The 15,704-nt window shown below is 47.9% G+C and overlaps 1 protein-coding gene across 2 annotated transcripts in view; it reads right to left on the reverse strand.

The window, feature by feature from the left end:
• The window catches only part of LOC125440723 (sodium channel protein type 5 subunit alpha-like), a 395,791-nt gene that overhangs the window by 79,878 nt on the left and 300,209 nt on the right, over positions 1 to 15,704 (reverse strand). For both annotated transcript variants that reach the window (XM_048510652.1, XM_048510653.1), the window contains exon 18: positions 6,919 to 7,042. In XM_048510652.1, the coding sequence (XP_048366609.1) occupies positions 6,919 to 7,042 (124 nt within the window). The remainder of the gene's footprint in view (positions 1 to 6,918; positions 7,043 to 15,704) is intronic.

Raw genomic sequence — 15,704 nt, forward strand, 5'->3', positions numbered from 1 at the left:
CTCCGAGTTCTTTTCTTCTGTTCTTCATTTCATGCCCAAACAACCCTATGAGGTCAGTTCGACTGAGAGAGAATAGCCCATGGTTACCCAGGGAGTTTTCTCAGCCAGGGATAGATTAGAACCAGGGTCTAAATGTTTTGATGAAATAGTTCCCCTGCCCCGTGGAATGGGGCTCCCATTTTGGTACAGTTTTCTATGAGCACGTGAACAAATTTGCCTTCCTTTAGGACTACTATCATGCTTGGAAACACACTTTCACAAATGGAATTTTGGAGTACATTCATGCTCCCAAGCCAAATATTAATTGATCTTGGGGCAGAAAATGTCCCACAAGGAAAAAAACACACCTTGTTTCTGCTAGCAAAAGACATTGTGCCACAAAATAAAACACCTGAACTCTGAAAACACATGAGGCAGAAAACACTCAACATTCAAAACTGCTAACATTTGTATTTGGGGTTATCTTCCTGTTTCTAGAACAGATCTTGTTGTGCCGAGGTAAATGTTTTCCAAGTTACTAGGAGCCGTCAGGTTATCAGAGGGACTGTATCTCCCAACAGCACTTAAAATGCCTCTCTGGATCAGCGTTTGCCAAAACGAAACTCCTATAGTATTCTTTTTTTGTCCTAATATATTGGGGCTAGGGCAACAAATGGAAAATAAGCAATCTGTAGCATCATGCCAATTATTCCCTCCTCCCTCTCGGAAAATGCTTTGCTGAAAGAGGGGGCTGGCTTGTGATTGTGCCACAAATGTCAATTAAAAGAAACAAACAAGGCAATTTGGTGCGGTCTTACATGTACTCGCCAGTAGGAAAAAAGTGTCACATTGACTAAAGCTCTCTTCCAACCTGCGAGGTAAAACGGCAGCCACTGCACAGGTGACTCACAACAAATATACCGATCAGCGCTGAACGGGAGTCACAGCACATATAACAACTTTGTTTCTGGGGAAATGAGAGGGGGTCACTGAGAGTATGTTTTCTCTTCAGACTGTGGGTACAAACAGAAAACAGGAACCGCAAGCCATCTGTGTCCTTCTGAGGAGCACACTTGACTACGTCTGTGTGAGGAATCATGTTCTTCCTTCAGCAAAACCCACAGAGAAACCTTCCTCTCGTAGCCTTGAAGATAAAAACCATTCTTCATTTGTAAAGGGAAATGCATTGCTCTGGAGAAAAGGATCAACTGACTATTGTAAATGTGCAACTGAAAACGGAAGATGGGCATTAATATTATGTTAATATTACTTATTTGTGTTTTTTTTAATATTAGAGAGCCCAGCTAGGAGGGTTCAAGCAGAGTTCAGACTCAGAGGGAGTAGAGAATCAGGGGATAATGAAACTGAGGGAAGTTTTCCTATCAGCACATCTTGCAACGTAAGAGATTTTTGACAGATGTTTCTTTCTACTTTCCTCCCAATCACTGTCTATGAAGCAACTTCCTCCAGCATAATGTATTGGGGAATCAATCGGGTGTTGTGGGTTTTCCGGGCTGGGTGGCCACGGTCTGGTGGTTTTTGCTCCCAATGTTTCACCCAGATCTATGGCTGGCATCTTCAGAGCCATGTCACGGTAAAAGTCAATTATCAAATCCTGTCACTCAGATTAGAGGTCATCATTCATGGGGAAGAGAGGGGAATCAAACCTGGTTCTCCAGATTAGAGTTGCTGCTTTTAACCATTATGGCATGCTGGCTCTCCAATAATCACCCCAAACAGCCCATTCCCTTTGTGAGGAAGAGGCAGTAAAGTTTCCAAAAGACAGTTATCTGACAATGATACGGATTGAACCTCCAGTACCCAAATCAATTCACTGGCAAGCTGTTCTGTAAAGAATAGCTTGGACTTGATGGGTTTGGACTTGATGGCCCTTGGGGTCTCTTCTAACTCTATGATTCTATGAAATAAGGTCCAATACGGGTGTACCGCCCAGGCGGACATATGGGGTCAAATGTCTCCAGACTGTGGCCATTTAGTCACATGGGGGAATTGCCCCCCCCCATCCTCCCCCCCCCCGGTCCATACACTGACTTCAAGACCTGGTGCAAAAAAGTTGTTTGGTTGTGGTGGGGAAGGGTGGCCGCCCATATGTGGGGGGGGGGGGGGGACGAGAACGGAAAACTCAGATTTTGCACCGGGCTACATTTTCCCTAGATTCACCTCTGGGTCCAACGTGTCGTTTTTAATGGGTTAGGCCTATCACAGTATCAAACACCCCCCTGTTCACCATGAAATCCTGACCATGACCTGAGAAAGACGCCTCTGCAGGTATGCTGAAATGCCGAAGGACAGACATTCAGAGGAAATGGGAGAATCACCTCGGCTGGTTTAGGTTCCTTAGAGGAAGGACTGGGCAAAAACCTGCCGGACAGATATGTACAGTGGTGGGATTCACTAGGTTTGCACCACTTCGGTAGAACCGGTTGTTAAAATGGTCCTCGTTAAGTTATTTGCTCCCTCGTTAAGTTATTGTATCCACCACTGGATACGTAGCCAAGTAGCTGATGTATCACGTGGCATTTTTACTCGTCTGATTTTGGGCTCTTAGTCAAGGGTCAAATCCTATCTCTCAACAATTTTTTTTGTCCACCTTTTCACAGTCTTGCCAACATATGTTCCCCCTTTGCCGAAGGACAACTTATCCCGCGCAAAGCAGAACTTCCCGTGGTGTCAGATTCAAACTCGTTTTCTGCACCGGCAGTCCGGACCACTGATGGATGGCAAATTCCCAATCAGGGCACACCTGCACATAACTTGGTCCTTAGTCGTTCTCTTGCCATGAGGAAGCTCATTATGTTAACTATCACATTCTGTCTTTTTTTATACATCGACGACCACTTATCACGAAATGTGGGTCACTGTCTTATTGATCTATTTATGGAATGCGTTATCCATGCAAAAAAAGGAAAGGCACCCAGCTTACAAGCTTCTTGGGAAACGGAAAACATCTGGAAAGAAGCATGCAAATAACTGCATATGCTGGAATACTCACACCGCTGCGCCGGGGCTGTTCCTGTCAACTGAATTAATGCTCGGTTGTTACGTTTCAGCAGAACTGCCAAGGAAATGCCTGAGACCCAAGGACATTCGCGCGCCCTGCAGGGGTTCTGTTACCTCATTCAATCATCTTTCTCATGCTGCCCTGCCGTTGTGCTGACTATAGGGGCTTTTGCATTTCCCCACGCGTTATCCCCATCTGATCCCCTCCGAGCAGGCGTGTTCCTGGCTTAAATAATCCTTCAGGATGTGTACGCTCGTAGATCGATGACAGTTCGGCTCACCTTATCTCCCCCCCCCTCTTTCCCCCTCCCACTTCCCCAGGGAAGAATCCTGTGGACCAGTCAACCAGAACAGAAACTCATTTTGAACAGCACAGCCTTTCGAGAGATTTCTCCCTCTGCTCCCTCGCGTGCCTGAGCGGCAGAATTAAACCAAGCGAAAAGCTCCCTCGTCCCCAAGTCCTGGGCCCTTTCCACACCGACCCTTTAAAATGTTTTGAGGCAGGACTTGCTCTCCCTTAGCTCTAGGTATCACCTACATTGGTAATAAGGGGGCTCAATACCTGCACCAGATAACCATGCCCAGGCTCCGTAGAGCAATGATGTTGGCCCGTTGCAATGCCCTTCCATCAGCCGTATCAACAGGGAGTTTCACTAAAACCCCTTACCGCCAAAGGCTATGCATATGCAACGGGCATTGTGTTGACTCGATAGACCATATTTTACTTTACTGTCCGCTTTACACAGGACCCAGAGTCAAATACTTGTCACCTCTGCTACTCAAAAAAGAGTATGCATCTGACTTGCAAAAGATCACCTTTCTGTTGGACAGCCCCAGTAGTGATGCAAACGATGCAGTCACCAAATTGTTGGATTTGTATATAAAACAGCGCTTTAGGAGCAAATCCTGAACATCAGCCTTCTCTACCTGTACATTTATTTTAGTTTCCCTCTGCTTGGTTAAGTGGATCTGTGTATATAATGTTGTTATGCCAAGAAAGGGTCTTTGTTGTCAGTTGTTGTTGTTTTGAGGCAGGAAATAAAATGTTTCCTTGGTGGAGTTCCGCATTGTTTTTACCCCCAAATACATTTTATTTGCAGCATCACAGTGTTTTCAACTAATGCCCTTTTAAAACTATTCTTTAGTTGAAATGTTTTTGAAATGGCTTCATTTTGAAATGAAGACGTTTCCCTCTCAGCCTTCCTTGCACTTTCTCATTGGCGCCATTTTCTCAGCTCACTCCTTGCCTCTCGTCTGTTCTTCCTCCAGGCTTCTTTATTTTTGGGGGGGGGGCAGGGGGGGGCTAATCATTGAAGGAGGGGCTGCAGAAGGTGCAGACAGTGGCGTAGTGCCCAGGGGAAGGGGGGCGCTACCCCATGGGCAGGGGTAGGGAACCTGCGGCTCTCCAGATGTTCAGGAACTACAATTCCCATCAGCCCCTACCAGCATGGCCAATTGGCCATGCTGACAGAGGCTGATGGGAATTGTAGTTCCTGAACATCTGGAGAGCCGCAGGTTCCCTACCCCTGCCCATGTGGTTTTCAAGGCACAAGGCATTCAGAGGTGGTTTGTCACTGCCTGCCTTTGCACCACGCTCTTGGTATATCTGGAAATTGCTCCAGGAAATACTAACCAGGACTGACACTGCTTAGCTTCTGAGATCTGGTGAGATCAGGCTTATCTGGGACTATCCGGGTCAGGAGGCTCCCACTTACTTTGCATGAATTCAAAACCTGATGACTTTTCAAATTCTAATCCAGAATTGAGTTTTAGCACCAGGAACCATTTAAAACACAAACTCGTAATCTGACTTTGGCAAATTTTAAGGCAAATCTAAACCAAATTTTAAGGCAAATCTAAACCAAATTTTAAGGCAAATCTAAACCAAACCAAGCAGCTGAGTCTATGCTGCTTTATAGATCTAGCACCTCTCAAAAGCTCTAAGCACCTAAACCGAATACTATGACACTCACAGCTTCAGGACATCTGTAAAAGACAAAGTGGAAAAGACACGGCTTTTGGAAGTCATCTCTCCTCCCTTTAAAGTGCTGATAACAGCTCACTGAGCACGGTTTCGATTAGTGAAACCATGGGAGGGTTAAAGGGTTAAATCACCACCCTGTGAACCTGAATTTAAATGGGGCCTGAACGCATGCATACAATTTACTTTTTTTTTTTTTTTTACAGAAAGATGGAGACCCGTGATCTGTTTGATTTATTAGCATTCACAATCAGGGAGTCTGGCGGAATTAAAAGTTAGAGAACAGATGTTAATTTTGGGGAACAAATATATGTTTGGGAACAAATATATGCTAAGCAGAATTCCTCAAGCCCCAGAGTTTATCTAAATCATAGTTACTTTAAGACTTCAGTTGACTTAAAATGGGGTAGCTCTGCTTAGGACTGTATTGTTAGTCTTGCTGTGATTTTGTATGGAGCACAACCAAGCTGCTGAGAGTCAGTGTGGTATAATGGTTAAGAGGGGTGGACTTAAACCTGAAGAACCGAGTTTTCCTTTCCCCCTCCTCCATATGAGCTGCAGAGTGTAATCTGGAGAACTGGATTTGTTTCCCTGCTCCTATACATGAAGCCTGTTGGGTGACTTTGGGCTAGTCACAATTCTCTCCAAACTCGCTCAGCCCCAACTACCTCGCAAGCTGTGCGGGTAAGTGAGAGCCAGCATGGTGTCGTGGTTAAGAGCAGGTGCACTCTCATCTGGAGAACTGGGTTTGATTCTCCACTCTACCACTTGAGCTGTGGAAGCTTATCTGGTGAACTAGATTAGCCTGTGCACTCCAACACATGCCAGCTGAATGATCTTGGGCCAGTCACAGATCTTCGGAGCTCTCTCAGCCCCACCTACCTCACAAGGTGTCTGTTGTGGGGAGAGGAAGGGAAAGGAGCTTGTCAGCCACCTCGAATCTCTTTACAGGAGATAAAGGTGGGATATAAATGCAATCTTCTTCTCCTTACCGGAGAGAAAAGCGGGGTATAAATCCAAAACTCTCTTCTTCTTCTTCTTCACTATTCAGCACTGAATATGGGGAGGGGACATGGCTCAGTGATGGAGCATCTGCTTTGCATGAAGAAAGCTCCTGGGTTCAATCTCTGGCATCTCCGGTTAAAAAGGCCAGGAGCTGTTCAGAGCCCTTGAGCTCCTAGAGATGTATGCCCAGAGGTGGGATCCAGCAGGTTCTCACAGGTTCCCGAGAGTGGGTTACTAATTATTTGTGTGTGCCGAGAGGGGGTTACTAATTGGTGATTTTGCCACGTGATTTTGGCCTTAGTTACGCCCCTCCTCCATTCCTCAGCAGTAGTGCGCAGAACTTGAAGCAGTCTAGCAGGAGGTGCACCGGCGTGCGTGGCAGCCTGTGCCTGTGTGCATTCGTTTCCCGCCCAAGGACCGGTGCAGCGGCTGCGTCCTTGCCACAGCCCCACCCAGCAATGCCCCACCCCCGGAATGCCCAGCCACGCCCCCGTCGTGCCCCACCCAGCCTCATTGGCACTACGCCACAGTTTGAATCCCACCACCATGGGAACCTGTTACTAAAATTTTTGGATCCCACCACTGTGTATGCCTTTACACCTCCATACGTGAACGGACTCGTGTCCCTCAAGCTACGCCTATGAGCAAACACAATTTCCCACTGCAAGATGCTGGCCAGGCCCACTAACTACACATGTCTCGCACCAGCGAGTCAAGAGAAGATGTCACCTGGAATCAATAACCCCACAGCCTTCAATTAATGCATTCCTTTTTCCAATAAGCCATCCTCGCTTGCTGTCTTAAGTGACTCAGCCGCCCATGCGACGGCTGTGAAGCTGCGCCTTGGCCCCGAAAGGCACTCAGCAGGGTTCTGACTCGCTCTTGACATTTTGCAGTCAAGGAACGGCGTCGGAGGAGGGGCTCGTCCTTACGTTCAGGGAAGCAATCTTCGGGCTCCATCATCTCCTCTGCCAGTTCCGGCATCTGTTCCAGAAGATCCGACGGGATTGCCAAATCTACCGTGCTTCCTTCCGAGAGGCTAGTCTCGTCAAACTTCTAGGGGAAGATACAGGGGCACAGGGCGAGAAGGAAAGAGAGGGGGGAAAAAAGATGAATCAGCCTTCTTCTTACGGGCAAAACGAAATGAAGCTAGCCATGATTCAGCTTGCAGAGAGGAAAGGGAAGAATTTTTTTGTTCTCATGCATTTCACTTAGTAGCTAGCGGCTGTTCAAAAGCGGCGCAGGGAGCATGCTAGAAATGCGGGGGGAAATGCATAAATGTGGCAGCGCTTCTTGTTGACAAACCTGGAGGAAGATGTCCCGTCTCTTTCGTAGAGGGCTAGTGAGTAGAAATGGGCAGCCAAAGCTTTTTAGGTATTAACATGGCCTGGCAAATAACATTCCATTAAGCCTCAGGCAAAGAGAGAGATGTGGGTGGCCCAGGCTAACCCTGTGTTGTCAGAGCTCAGAAGCTAAGCAGGGTCGGCCCTGGTGAGAACTTGGATGGGAGACCACCAAGGAAGCCCAGGGTTGCTTTGCAGACAAACCACCCTTGATCTTCTCTTGACTTGAAACCCCTATAGAATCACTGCAAGTTGGCTGCACTTTGATGGCACTTCCCTTCTCCAAAAGGACAGAACTTCATGTCCTCCAGCCCTTTAGCAACCCTACAGGGTGGGGGGACACTTCTCCATAGTAGTGGGAAAGCTCTTACTGGCATCCTCACTGGAAATCAGTTTAGGTGGCAGCAAAACCTCCAGACACAGAGCAACGTAAGCTGGGGCCCACACTGGATATTACCCATCAACATGGCGAGCCCGTGCAAGTCCACCCCTCTTTCCATCCCTTACCTGTGCATAGCAGTGGAGAAGGCTCTCACAGGTAAGACGCTCATGAGAGCAGGAATGTGTCGTAGCCTCCAGGGTTTCTGATCTTGATGGGCAATGTAGTTTCTGTGGCTCTGGATGCTGTGTTATGCATATTCATGAGCATGGAACACGGTTACATTTGGGTAAAAGTTGTAATGACAGAGAGGGCACGTTGACCATGTGTGTGAGATGGTCCACTTCAGGCTAGTCTGAAGACATCTCGGGCTGATCCTAATTGTGTCCAATATCCAATGGCCAAACCCTCTGTGGGGGTGGGGGGGTCCTATTTGGATACTGCTTTGGCGTCAGCATCAGGAATGGAAAGAACTACAAAGACGTGGACAGAGAACAGGCAGATTTCTTGATCCTGTAAGGAGATGCCCGCCAGGACTAGGTTGGCATAGCAACTGAGGCTCAAACTAGACATTATGTGGAACAGGAGTTGTGTCAGGGCTTCCCTGACCCAACTCTGACCCTTGCTTAGTCAAATGTGAGGTCGGGGTACTAAAGTTCCTATGCAGATAGTGGCCCAATTCTGCTTAGGATCACAGTGTGGAGGAAGAGGCATTTCCACCCATTTCCCCATACCATTTTCCCACAATGAAACATCAAGGGCCTTTCCCCACTTACCTTAAGCCCCGTGCTACTCTCCTCAAGTAGCACGGGGTCCCCCTGCACTCCCCACGACAGGGGCGGCGACAGCGCAGCCGCCCCGACGCTGCCGCTGTCGCGCCCCCTCAGCTCGCGGCATCCCTGGCACTGGAGAAAACGGTGCCTTTTGATAACCCCGCACAGAGCGCGGGGTCGTGGGGATGCCTAGGCGTGCGCCAGGGATGCCGTGCGCTGAGAGAAGCGCGCAGCATAGGGGGGATCCTTGTGAGTGGGGAAATGCCCCTAGTTCGGGCCTCAGATCCATTGCTCACTGACAACCTGCGTCTATCCAGCACTCTAGTCTTCGGATATGTGTATGTCACATGACCGAATTTTCCCGCATATGGGAAAACCCCCCCTCCATATAGAAAACCAGCATGTCAGGTAAGCTAGAACCGTTCTTCTTGTTTTCCACGTGCAGGGATTTTAAAGAACGAGTTACGTTTATTCAAATTCCATTTTAAAATGCACATAGTTACGGCACAACAGAATGTGAAAGCACGGAGAAGACTGGTGAAATGGATAAGGTAATAAATAATGAAACAATATATTTAAATGGCTTTTTTAATAAAGTGGTATACGAAAATAGTAAGCATTCGTTATGTTACAATGACAACTTTCCTTTGTTTTTTTCATACTTGATGGGGGGTGGTGGGGGTGGTGAAAAGTTGCTGAATGACATGAAATGGTGCGCGAGTCTCTAACCCTGGTATCGACCAAATGCAGGCTCAACGACTCAATGGGCACTTGGTCACTGTCAGCACATTCTGTGTTGTGGTTTCAACTGACTCAGGTTTGCAACGGTGACCAACAACCTTGACCTGCATCCTCTATGATTGGAGGGCACATACGAGAGTGAAGCCCACAATCCTTTGCAACCAAAGGGATTCCGTGGCAGGTGAGCAAAGGCATCTTGATTGGACATAGCATGCATAAATGGGGCAACAATTATCCGGTATGAAAGGTGGGACATGAATCTTCAATTTGGGTCAAAAGGATGCCACAGTTCAGCCTTTAGTCTTCTCCACGGGCACAGAAGCTGTTGCCGCCTTCACTTCCGGCATTCTGTGACCCAAAAGTCCCAACCCCACCCCCTGCTCCAAGCTGGAACGGCTTCAATTTAGATGCGGCTTCTTGACTCAGCAGAATCTGCAAATCTAGAGGACTTCTACGTTTTGCTAATTGCAATCACCGGCTGACCCCCCCCCCCCAAAGGGTTTCAATGAATTCACCGAATAAGATAACAAGAGAGAAAACACCACCTTCAGAAGACAAGATGAAGGGTGCAAATAACAGCTCGCTGGAAATTTCCGAGAAGAAAGCTTCTAGCTCCCTCCAACCCCTTCCTGGCGCGGATGAAAATATCTAAATAGCTCATTATTTGCCTTCCTGAGAACAGCCCCGGCGAGAACAATTGGGGGAGGGTCCGATTATTTATAGAAATGACGGCAAATGATGAATATTGGACCATCATTCATGATGACCCTCACACACGGCGGAATTAAAGGGCCATATTTGGCTCCTTCCATGTTGGGGTTCTTTTTGCTTTAAGTTTCTAGTCCTTCTACTTCTGCAGACAAAAAGGAAACGAGCAGGCTGTCTCTAAGCAGTTTAATATGCCCAAAGGCGTGCCATTTGTCTGGACACTGTCTTTATTCTTGCAGTGTGGCTTTCCAGAGGAGCGGTCGTGCCCAACACTTGGTACCCAGACTCACACGGCCTTAAACCTGGGCCTCTGGCATGCAAAATGTGCGTTCTTCTACTGAGCTGCGGCAATCTCCTCCGTATAGCTACATGCTCTACTTCTCTGGTCTGGCTTCCTTTCAATCAGCCCCTACTGAGGGTCAGTTATTGTGTTCAGCTCCAAGAGTGATTTGATCACTCAAATTGCTCTTGATGTGGAGGTACAGCAGAACGACTCTCTTTGGCTTCCCGGCACATCTTCATATAAGTGCTGGTTTCCCTTATTTTCAGGGGGCATGCTGAGATCAGTGACTCACGCAGAAGCCCAGGAGGGGGGACTCCACTTCGGGGGAATTCTTATTTCTGCGTCATCTGCGAGTAAAGGTTTTCCGATATAAGAGTGACATGCATATTTTGTTTTCCCCTTACGACTAACTTGAATAGTTTTACTGAAAGGGTGTGTGTGGACAGTGGTCAACTTCACCAGGTACTAACTGTGGTTTGCCAAAGTCCTTTACACCCGTGTTGGTCCAAAACCAAAATCCCAGAGCAAGGAAACAGTCTTTTATTCAAACAAATCAAAAAAACCCACAAAATATCGTTCAAGCTTCTGAGCTTTAATTTTACATGTCTACTCAGCATTTGCCATTGGAACATTGGTATGAACAGGTCTTAAAATCATGACCTGAAACATGACCTTTTTAAAAAGAGTATATCTTCAGGTCACAAGTCTGGGAGAAATCATGTTAGTTTTTTCTGATGTGGAATCCCAACCACAGTTATACCCACCTGAATCTATTGAAGCCAATCGGTTTAGAATGGTGAAACTCTGCTTGGGAATACCCTATTGCAGTGGTTGCGAACCTTTGGCACTCCAGATGTTATGGACTACAATTCCCATCAGCCCCTTCCAGCATGGCCAGTTGGCCATGCTAGCAGGGGCTGATGGGAATTGTAGTCCATAACATCTGGAGTGCCAAAGGTTCGCCACCACTGCCCTATTGGACACTCACAAAGCATAATCAGTCCTTTGTGCAGCAATGGCATAGTGGTTAAGAGCAGGTGCATTCTAATCTGGAGGAACCAGGTTTGAGTTCCCACTCTGCCGCTTGAGCTGTGGAGGCTTATCTGGGGAATTCAGATTAGCCTGTGTACTCCCACACATGCCAGCTGGGTGACCTTGGGCTAGTCACAGCTTCTCAGAGCTCTCTCAGCCCCACCCACCTCACAGGGTGTTTGTTGTGAGGGGGGAAGGGCAAGGAGATTGTAAGCCCCTTTGAGTCTCTCTGCAGGAGAAAAAAGGGGGGATATAAATCCAAACTCTTCTTCTTCTTTAATATTTTCAGAGGAGTCATTTTCACACAGCAGAAATAAAACGTCTCGAGACGGAATCGACCAAGGTGTCTGTTGTGGGAAGAGGAAGGAAAAGGAGCTGGTAAGCCACCTTGAGTCTCCTTACAGGAGAGAAAGGTGGGGTATAAATCCAAACTCCTCCTTCATCCTCCTCCTCCTCCTTCTTATGCTAGATTGCTTATGTTACGCCTTTGCTACACAGGCTTGCCCTAGATGCTTCCCTTAACTCCTGGAGGAAACAGTGGGCAATAAACCAGTTCCAATATAGCCTCCACTTCCTAATGCAGTTCTAAGCCTGGATTTTTTGGGAGGAAGAGCTCTTCCCCATCCCTCACTCTGAAACAATACGAAAGTCAGGGGCAAAAACAGGAATTGGCCGACATCACACAATAAGCCACTCCCGCGTAAGCTAATTTCTGAATTCTGTCAGAGGAATTCTCTGTCTTGAACTGTTCCTTCACAGGCTGGGCAGTTTCATCAAGAATTACATGCGTCATCCGGGGCAGCCCCATATCGGACAGGCCATAAGCAAAGAGACCAGGCTGCCTTGCCCTTCCCTGCCTTATGACACCTCCCCTGAAGTCGTTCACACCAAGAAAGGGATGGCGCTGTGCATTGCCCGGAACAGATCCGTCTTCAAAAATAGCCTCCCAGACATTACTCTTCCATGATGGCATCTGTCACCTCGTGTGAACTTCCGCCTTGTTTTCCGCTTTGCCATGGAAAGGTGCCGTGTTCCGTCCTCCCCTCTTGAACTTTTACGAATAGAATCCAATTGTGTTGTGTTCCACGAAGACGACATTTGTCTTCCGGGACAGATTCATTTAAAGGTGGGGACAGATACCGAGTTCGTTGTCACGGCTGCTTCCTGTCAAGATGGCATTCAATCCATCAAAGGGACGCCCCAGTTCCATGGTAGAATTCCAGCCGCAAAGGATCCCGTTTTCGGTTTCGCCCTTCAGTCTTGATTCAGAGGAGGGTTTCCGTACAAGGACATGCTCACCAGGCAGTTCTTTATTTTTAATTTAAATTTTGAAAAATAGTTTCAGACCTCAAGCAGAAAAGAAATTGAACATGGGACAATGGTGGTGCCTTTTAGGCAGGGAAGGGAACAGTGTATGCAGTCTTTGAAGTTACATCACCATGATGAAACTTGGGGGGGGGGGTGTATACCAGAGGTGGGATCCAGCAGGTTCTCACAGGTTCCCGAGAGTAGGTTACTAATTATTTGTGTGTGCCGAGAGGGGGTTACTAATGGGTGATTTTGCCACGTGATTTTTGCCTTAGTTACGCCCCTCCTCTCAGCAGTAGCTCGCAGAACTTGAAGCAGTCTAGCAGAAGGTGCACCGGCGTACGTGGCAGCCTGCGCCTGCGTGCATTCGTTTCCCGCCCGAGGACTGGCGCAGCGGCTGCGTCCTTGCCACAGCCCCACCCCCGGAATGCCTGGTCACGCCCCCGTCATGCTCCGCCCAGCCCCATTGGCACTACGCCACAGTTTGAATCCCACCACCATGGGAACCTGTTACTAAAATTTTTGGATCCCACCACTGGTGTATACAGACATTAACGTGTAGGGGGCGGAAGATAAAGGAACATGATCGAACCAAAAGATTTTGCCCTCGTGATAATGGTACCGTGGAAACGCTTATGCACTCTTTGTTTGAATGCCCTCGGCATGAAAAGATCAGGTCCAAATATAAGGACTCAACTTTGGCAAATTGCTTCCAGTTGCCGGACTATTACAGGATACCTTACTTGTTGAATAGTACTGATTTGACATTTTGTGAGACAGTTGCAAATTTTCTGCTTGAAATCACGAAGGCTTAATTTTGCTTTGTTCATCTGTTGTTTGTGCTGTCACCGTACTGTAGTATTGTTGTAATGTATGCCAATAAAGGCTTATTAAAGTATTAAAAGTATAAAACGTGTAGGGGTGTAGATGAAACACGTAGGGGTGTATAGCCGTTAAATGTTGTCCATCAAGCACCATCGTGTTTTAGCTCTTTCTAGGCTTACAGATAAGCATCTCCAAAAAGTAGTTTCTAAGCATGTAAAAACATGTCTGTGTGCAGCTGTTGTCTACATGATGTACATTCAAAGGCTGATAAGATTGTACGGTTCTGGATTAGAGGAGGAGGCATACATATTTCTCCAGTGCTGTAATATAAGCAGTTCTCATCAGTTTTAAGGTCTACCATGACAAAGCAAGAGCTCATGCTGTTTGTAGAAAGTGCATTTCCCCAGTGAATAAACATTCAGCTTTAGCATAAACGTGGAGTGATAGAATTATACAATTAAATACGCAGTGTGGACACAGTCGGAGGCGTCTCTGAAAGGTTTGGTGCAGCAGCTCGCAAGCGACTTGTTAAAACAAGAAAAGTGGCTTGTCACGTCACGGTGCAAGTTGTCAGCAGAAACGTTAAAAACACTTCTGTATTCTCCTCGACGGGGGATCAGCCTGTGTGGGCCCTTGCTATTCTATTCACAGGCTGACTAAGAGAAGTCTGCTTAATTCCTTTCCCCGTATTTCTTCCTGAATTCCAACCATCCTTTTCTTTTCTTTTAAGAACTTGGAGGCAGTTTCTAATCAATTTCATTCCAAGAGAACTTCAAAGAGAGGAAGGGCAGGAAGGGATGTTCGGTAAAATTTCCGAATTTCACTCTGTGCCTGTTCAGAGGCTGGTCATAACTTCCCAAACCTTCCTGCCTTCTTGCTAGAGCAGGGGTTTGCAACCTAAGAACATAAGAACAAGCCAGCTGGATCAGACCAGAGTCCATCTAGTCCAGCTCTCTGCTACTCGCGGTGGCCCACCAGGTGCCATTGGGAGCTCACATGAAGGATGTGAAAGCAATGGCCTTCTGCGGCTGTTGCTCCCGAGCACCTGGACTACATCAGCCCGCATGGCCAATTGGCCATGCTGGCAGGGGCTGATGGGAATTGTAGTCCACGAACATCTGGAGAGCCACAGGTTGCAGACCCCTGTGCTAGAGCATTACCCTGTGACACTATCCAAAAGAAATTCCCTTCCCCATAGGATTGACAGCGAAAGCCACTGTGGGGTATAGATTAGGGCAGGGGTAGGGAACTTGCGGCTCTCCAGATGTACAGGAACTACAATTCCCATCAGCCCCTACCAGCATGGCCAATTGGCCATGCTGACAAAGGCTGATGGGAATTGTAGTTCCTGAACATCTGGAGAGCCGCAGGTTCCCTACCCCTGGATTAGGGGCAGGCTTCAATTGGGAAAAACGAGGTTTGATTCCTCACCCTTCCTCCTGAAGCCTGCTGGGTGACCTTGGGTCACCCGTGGCTCCTTCCAAACTCACTCAGCTCACGTGGTGACAGGCAAAGGCCAACCCCCTTGCCTTCAAACCCTGAGGGGTTGACATGAGTCACCTGGGATTCTACGGCACGCACGGAGGCACAGTTCAGACAGTCCCGGTTCTGACCCTCTGCGCTAATTCTACCATTTGTGCACTCTGCAACAACAGACCTCCTCCGTGCTTTGGCTGCTCTCAGACAAGATTCCGGGCTCCACGGATTATTCTGCTGAATCCGGGTCTTAGACGTGTGCCTGAAGCTCACAGGGAGTTGACCAATTTCTTCAGCTAATGAATCCTGGAATTCTACTTTTGTGTTTCGTCAGGCTGGAGCCTGCCGACCAGCTGCAGTAGCAAGAGCGCCTGCCCCCAACCAAAAGGGCCTTTTTGTGCCTCTACCCTGACGTCAGCAGTAGCCAAGGCAGCCATTCCTTCTTAACCCATTGTCAGTATGTCATCTTCACCATCTTTCCTTCTGGATCACCACCCAAAAGGTTCGGAAATTCCAGGAGATTTTGGAGTGAAGTTTGGGGAAGGCGGGGTTTGGGGAGGAGAGGGAACTCAGAAGGAAGGGTATGACAGCCACAGGCGACGCCACTCAGCATGGGACACATGTGGTGTCCCACATGTCCCCGGCACTTGTCATTTTAATCACTTGGGGAGCACCAGCCACCTGCCGGGTCCTTGTCTCTCATGCTCAGTCGGTGGCTTCCCTCCATGCCCGGCGTGCCTATCAGCTTCAGGCAGTAGACTCCAAGAGCCTCACCAGCTTTGGGTAGTAGGCCTGGGTGCCTTGCCGGCTTTGGGTGGTAGACCTGGGAATCTCACCGGTTTCGGGTGGT

Source organism: Sphaerodactylus townsendi, linkage group LG11, assembly GCF_021028975.2.
Source record: "Sphaerodactylus townsendi isolate TG3544 linkage group LG11, MPM_Stown_v2.3, whole genome shotgun sequence".
Taxonomy (NCBI): domain Eukaryota; kingdom Metazoa; phylum Chordata; class Lepidosauria; order Squamata; family Sphaerodactylidae; genus Sphaerodactylus; species Sphaerodactylus townsendi.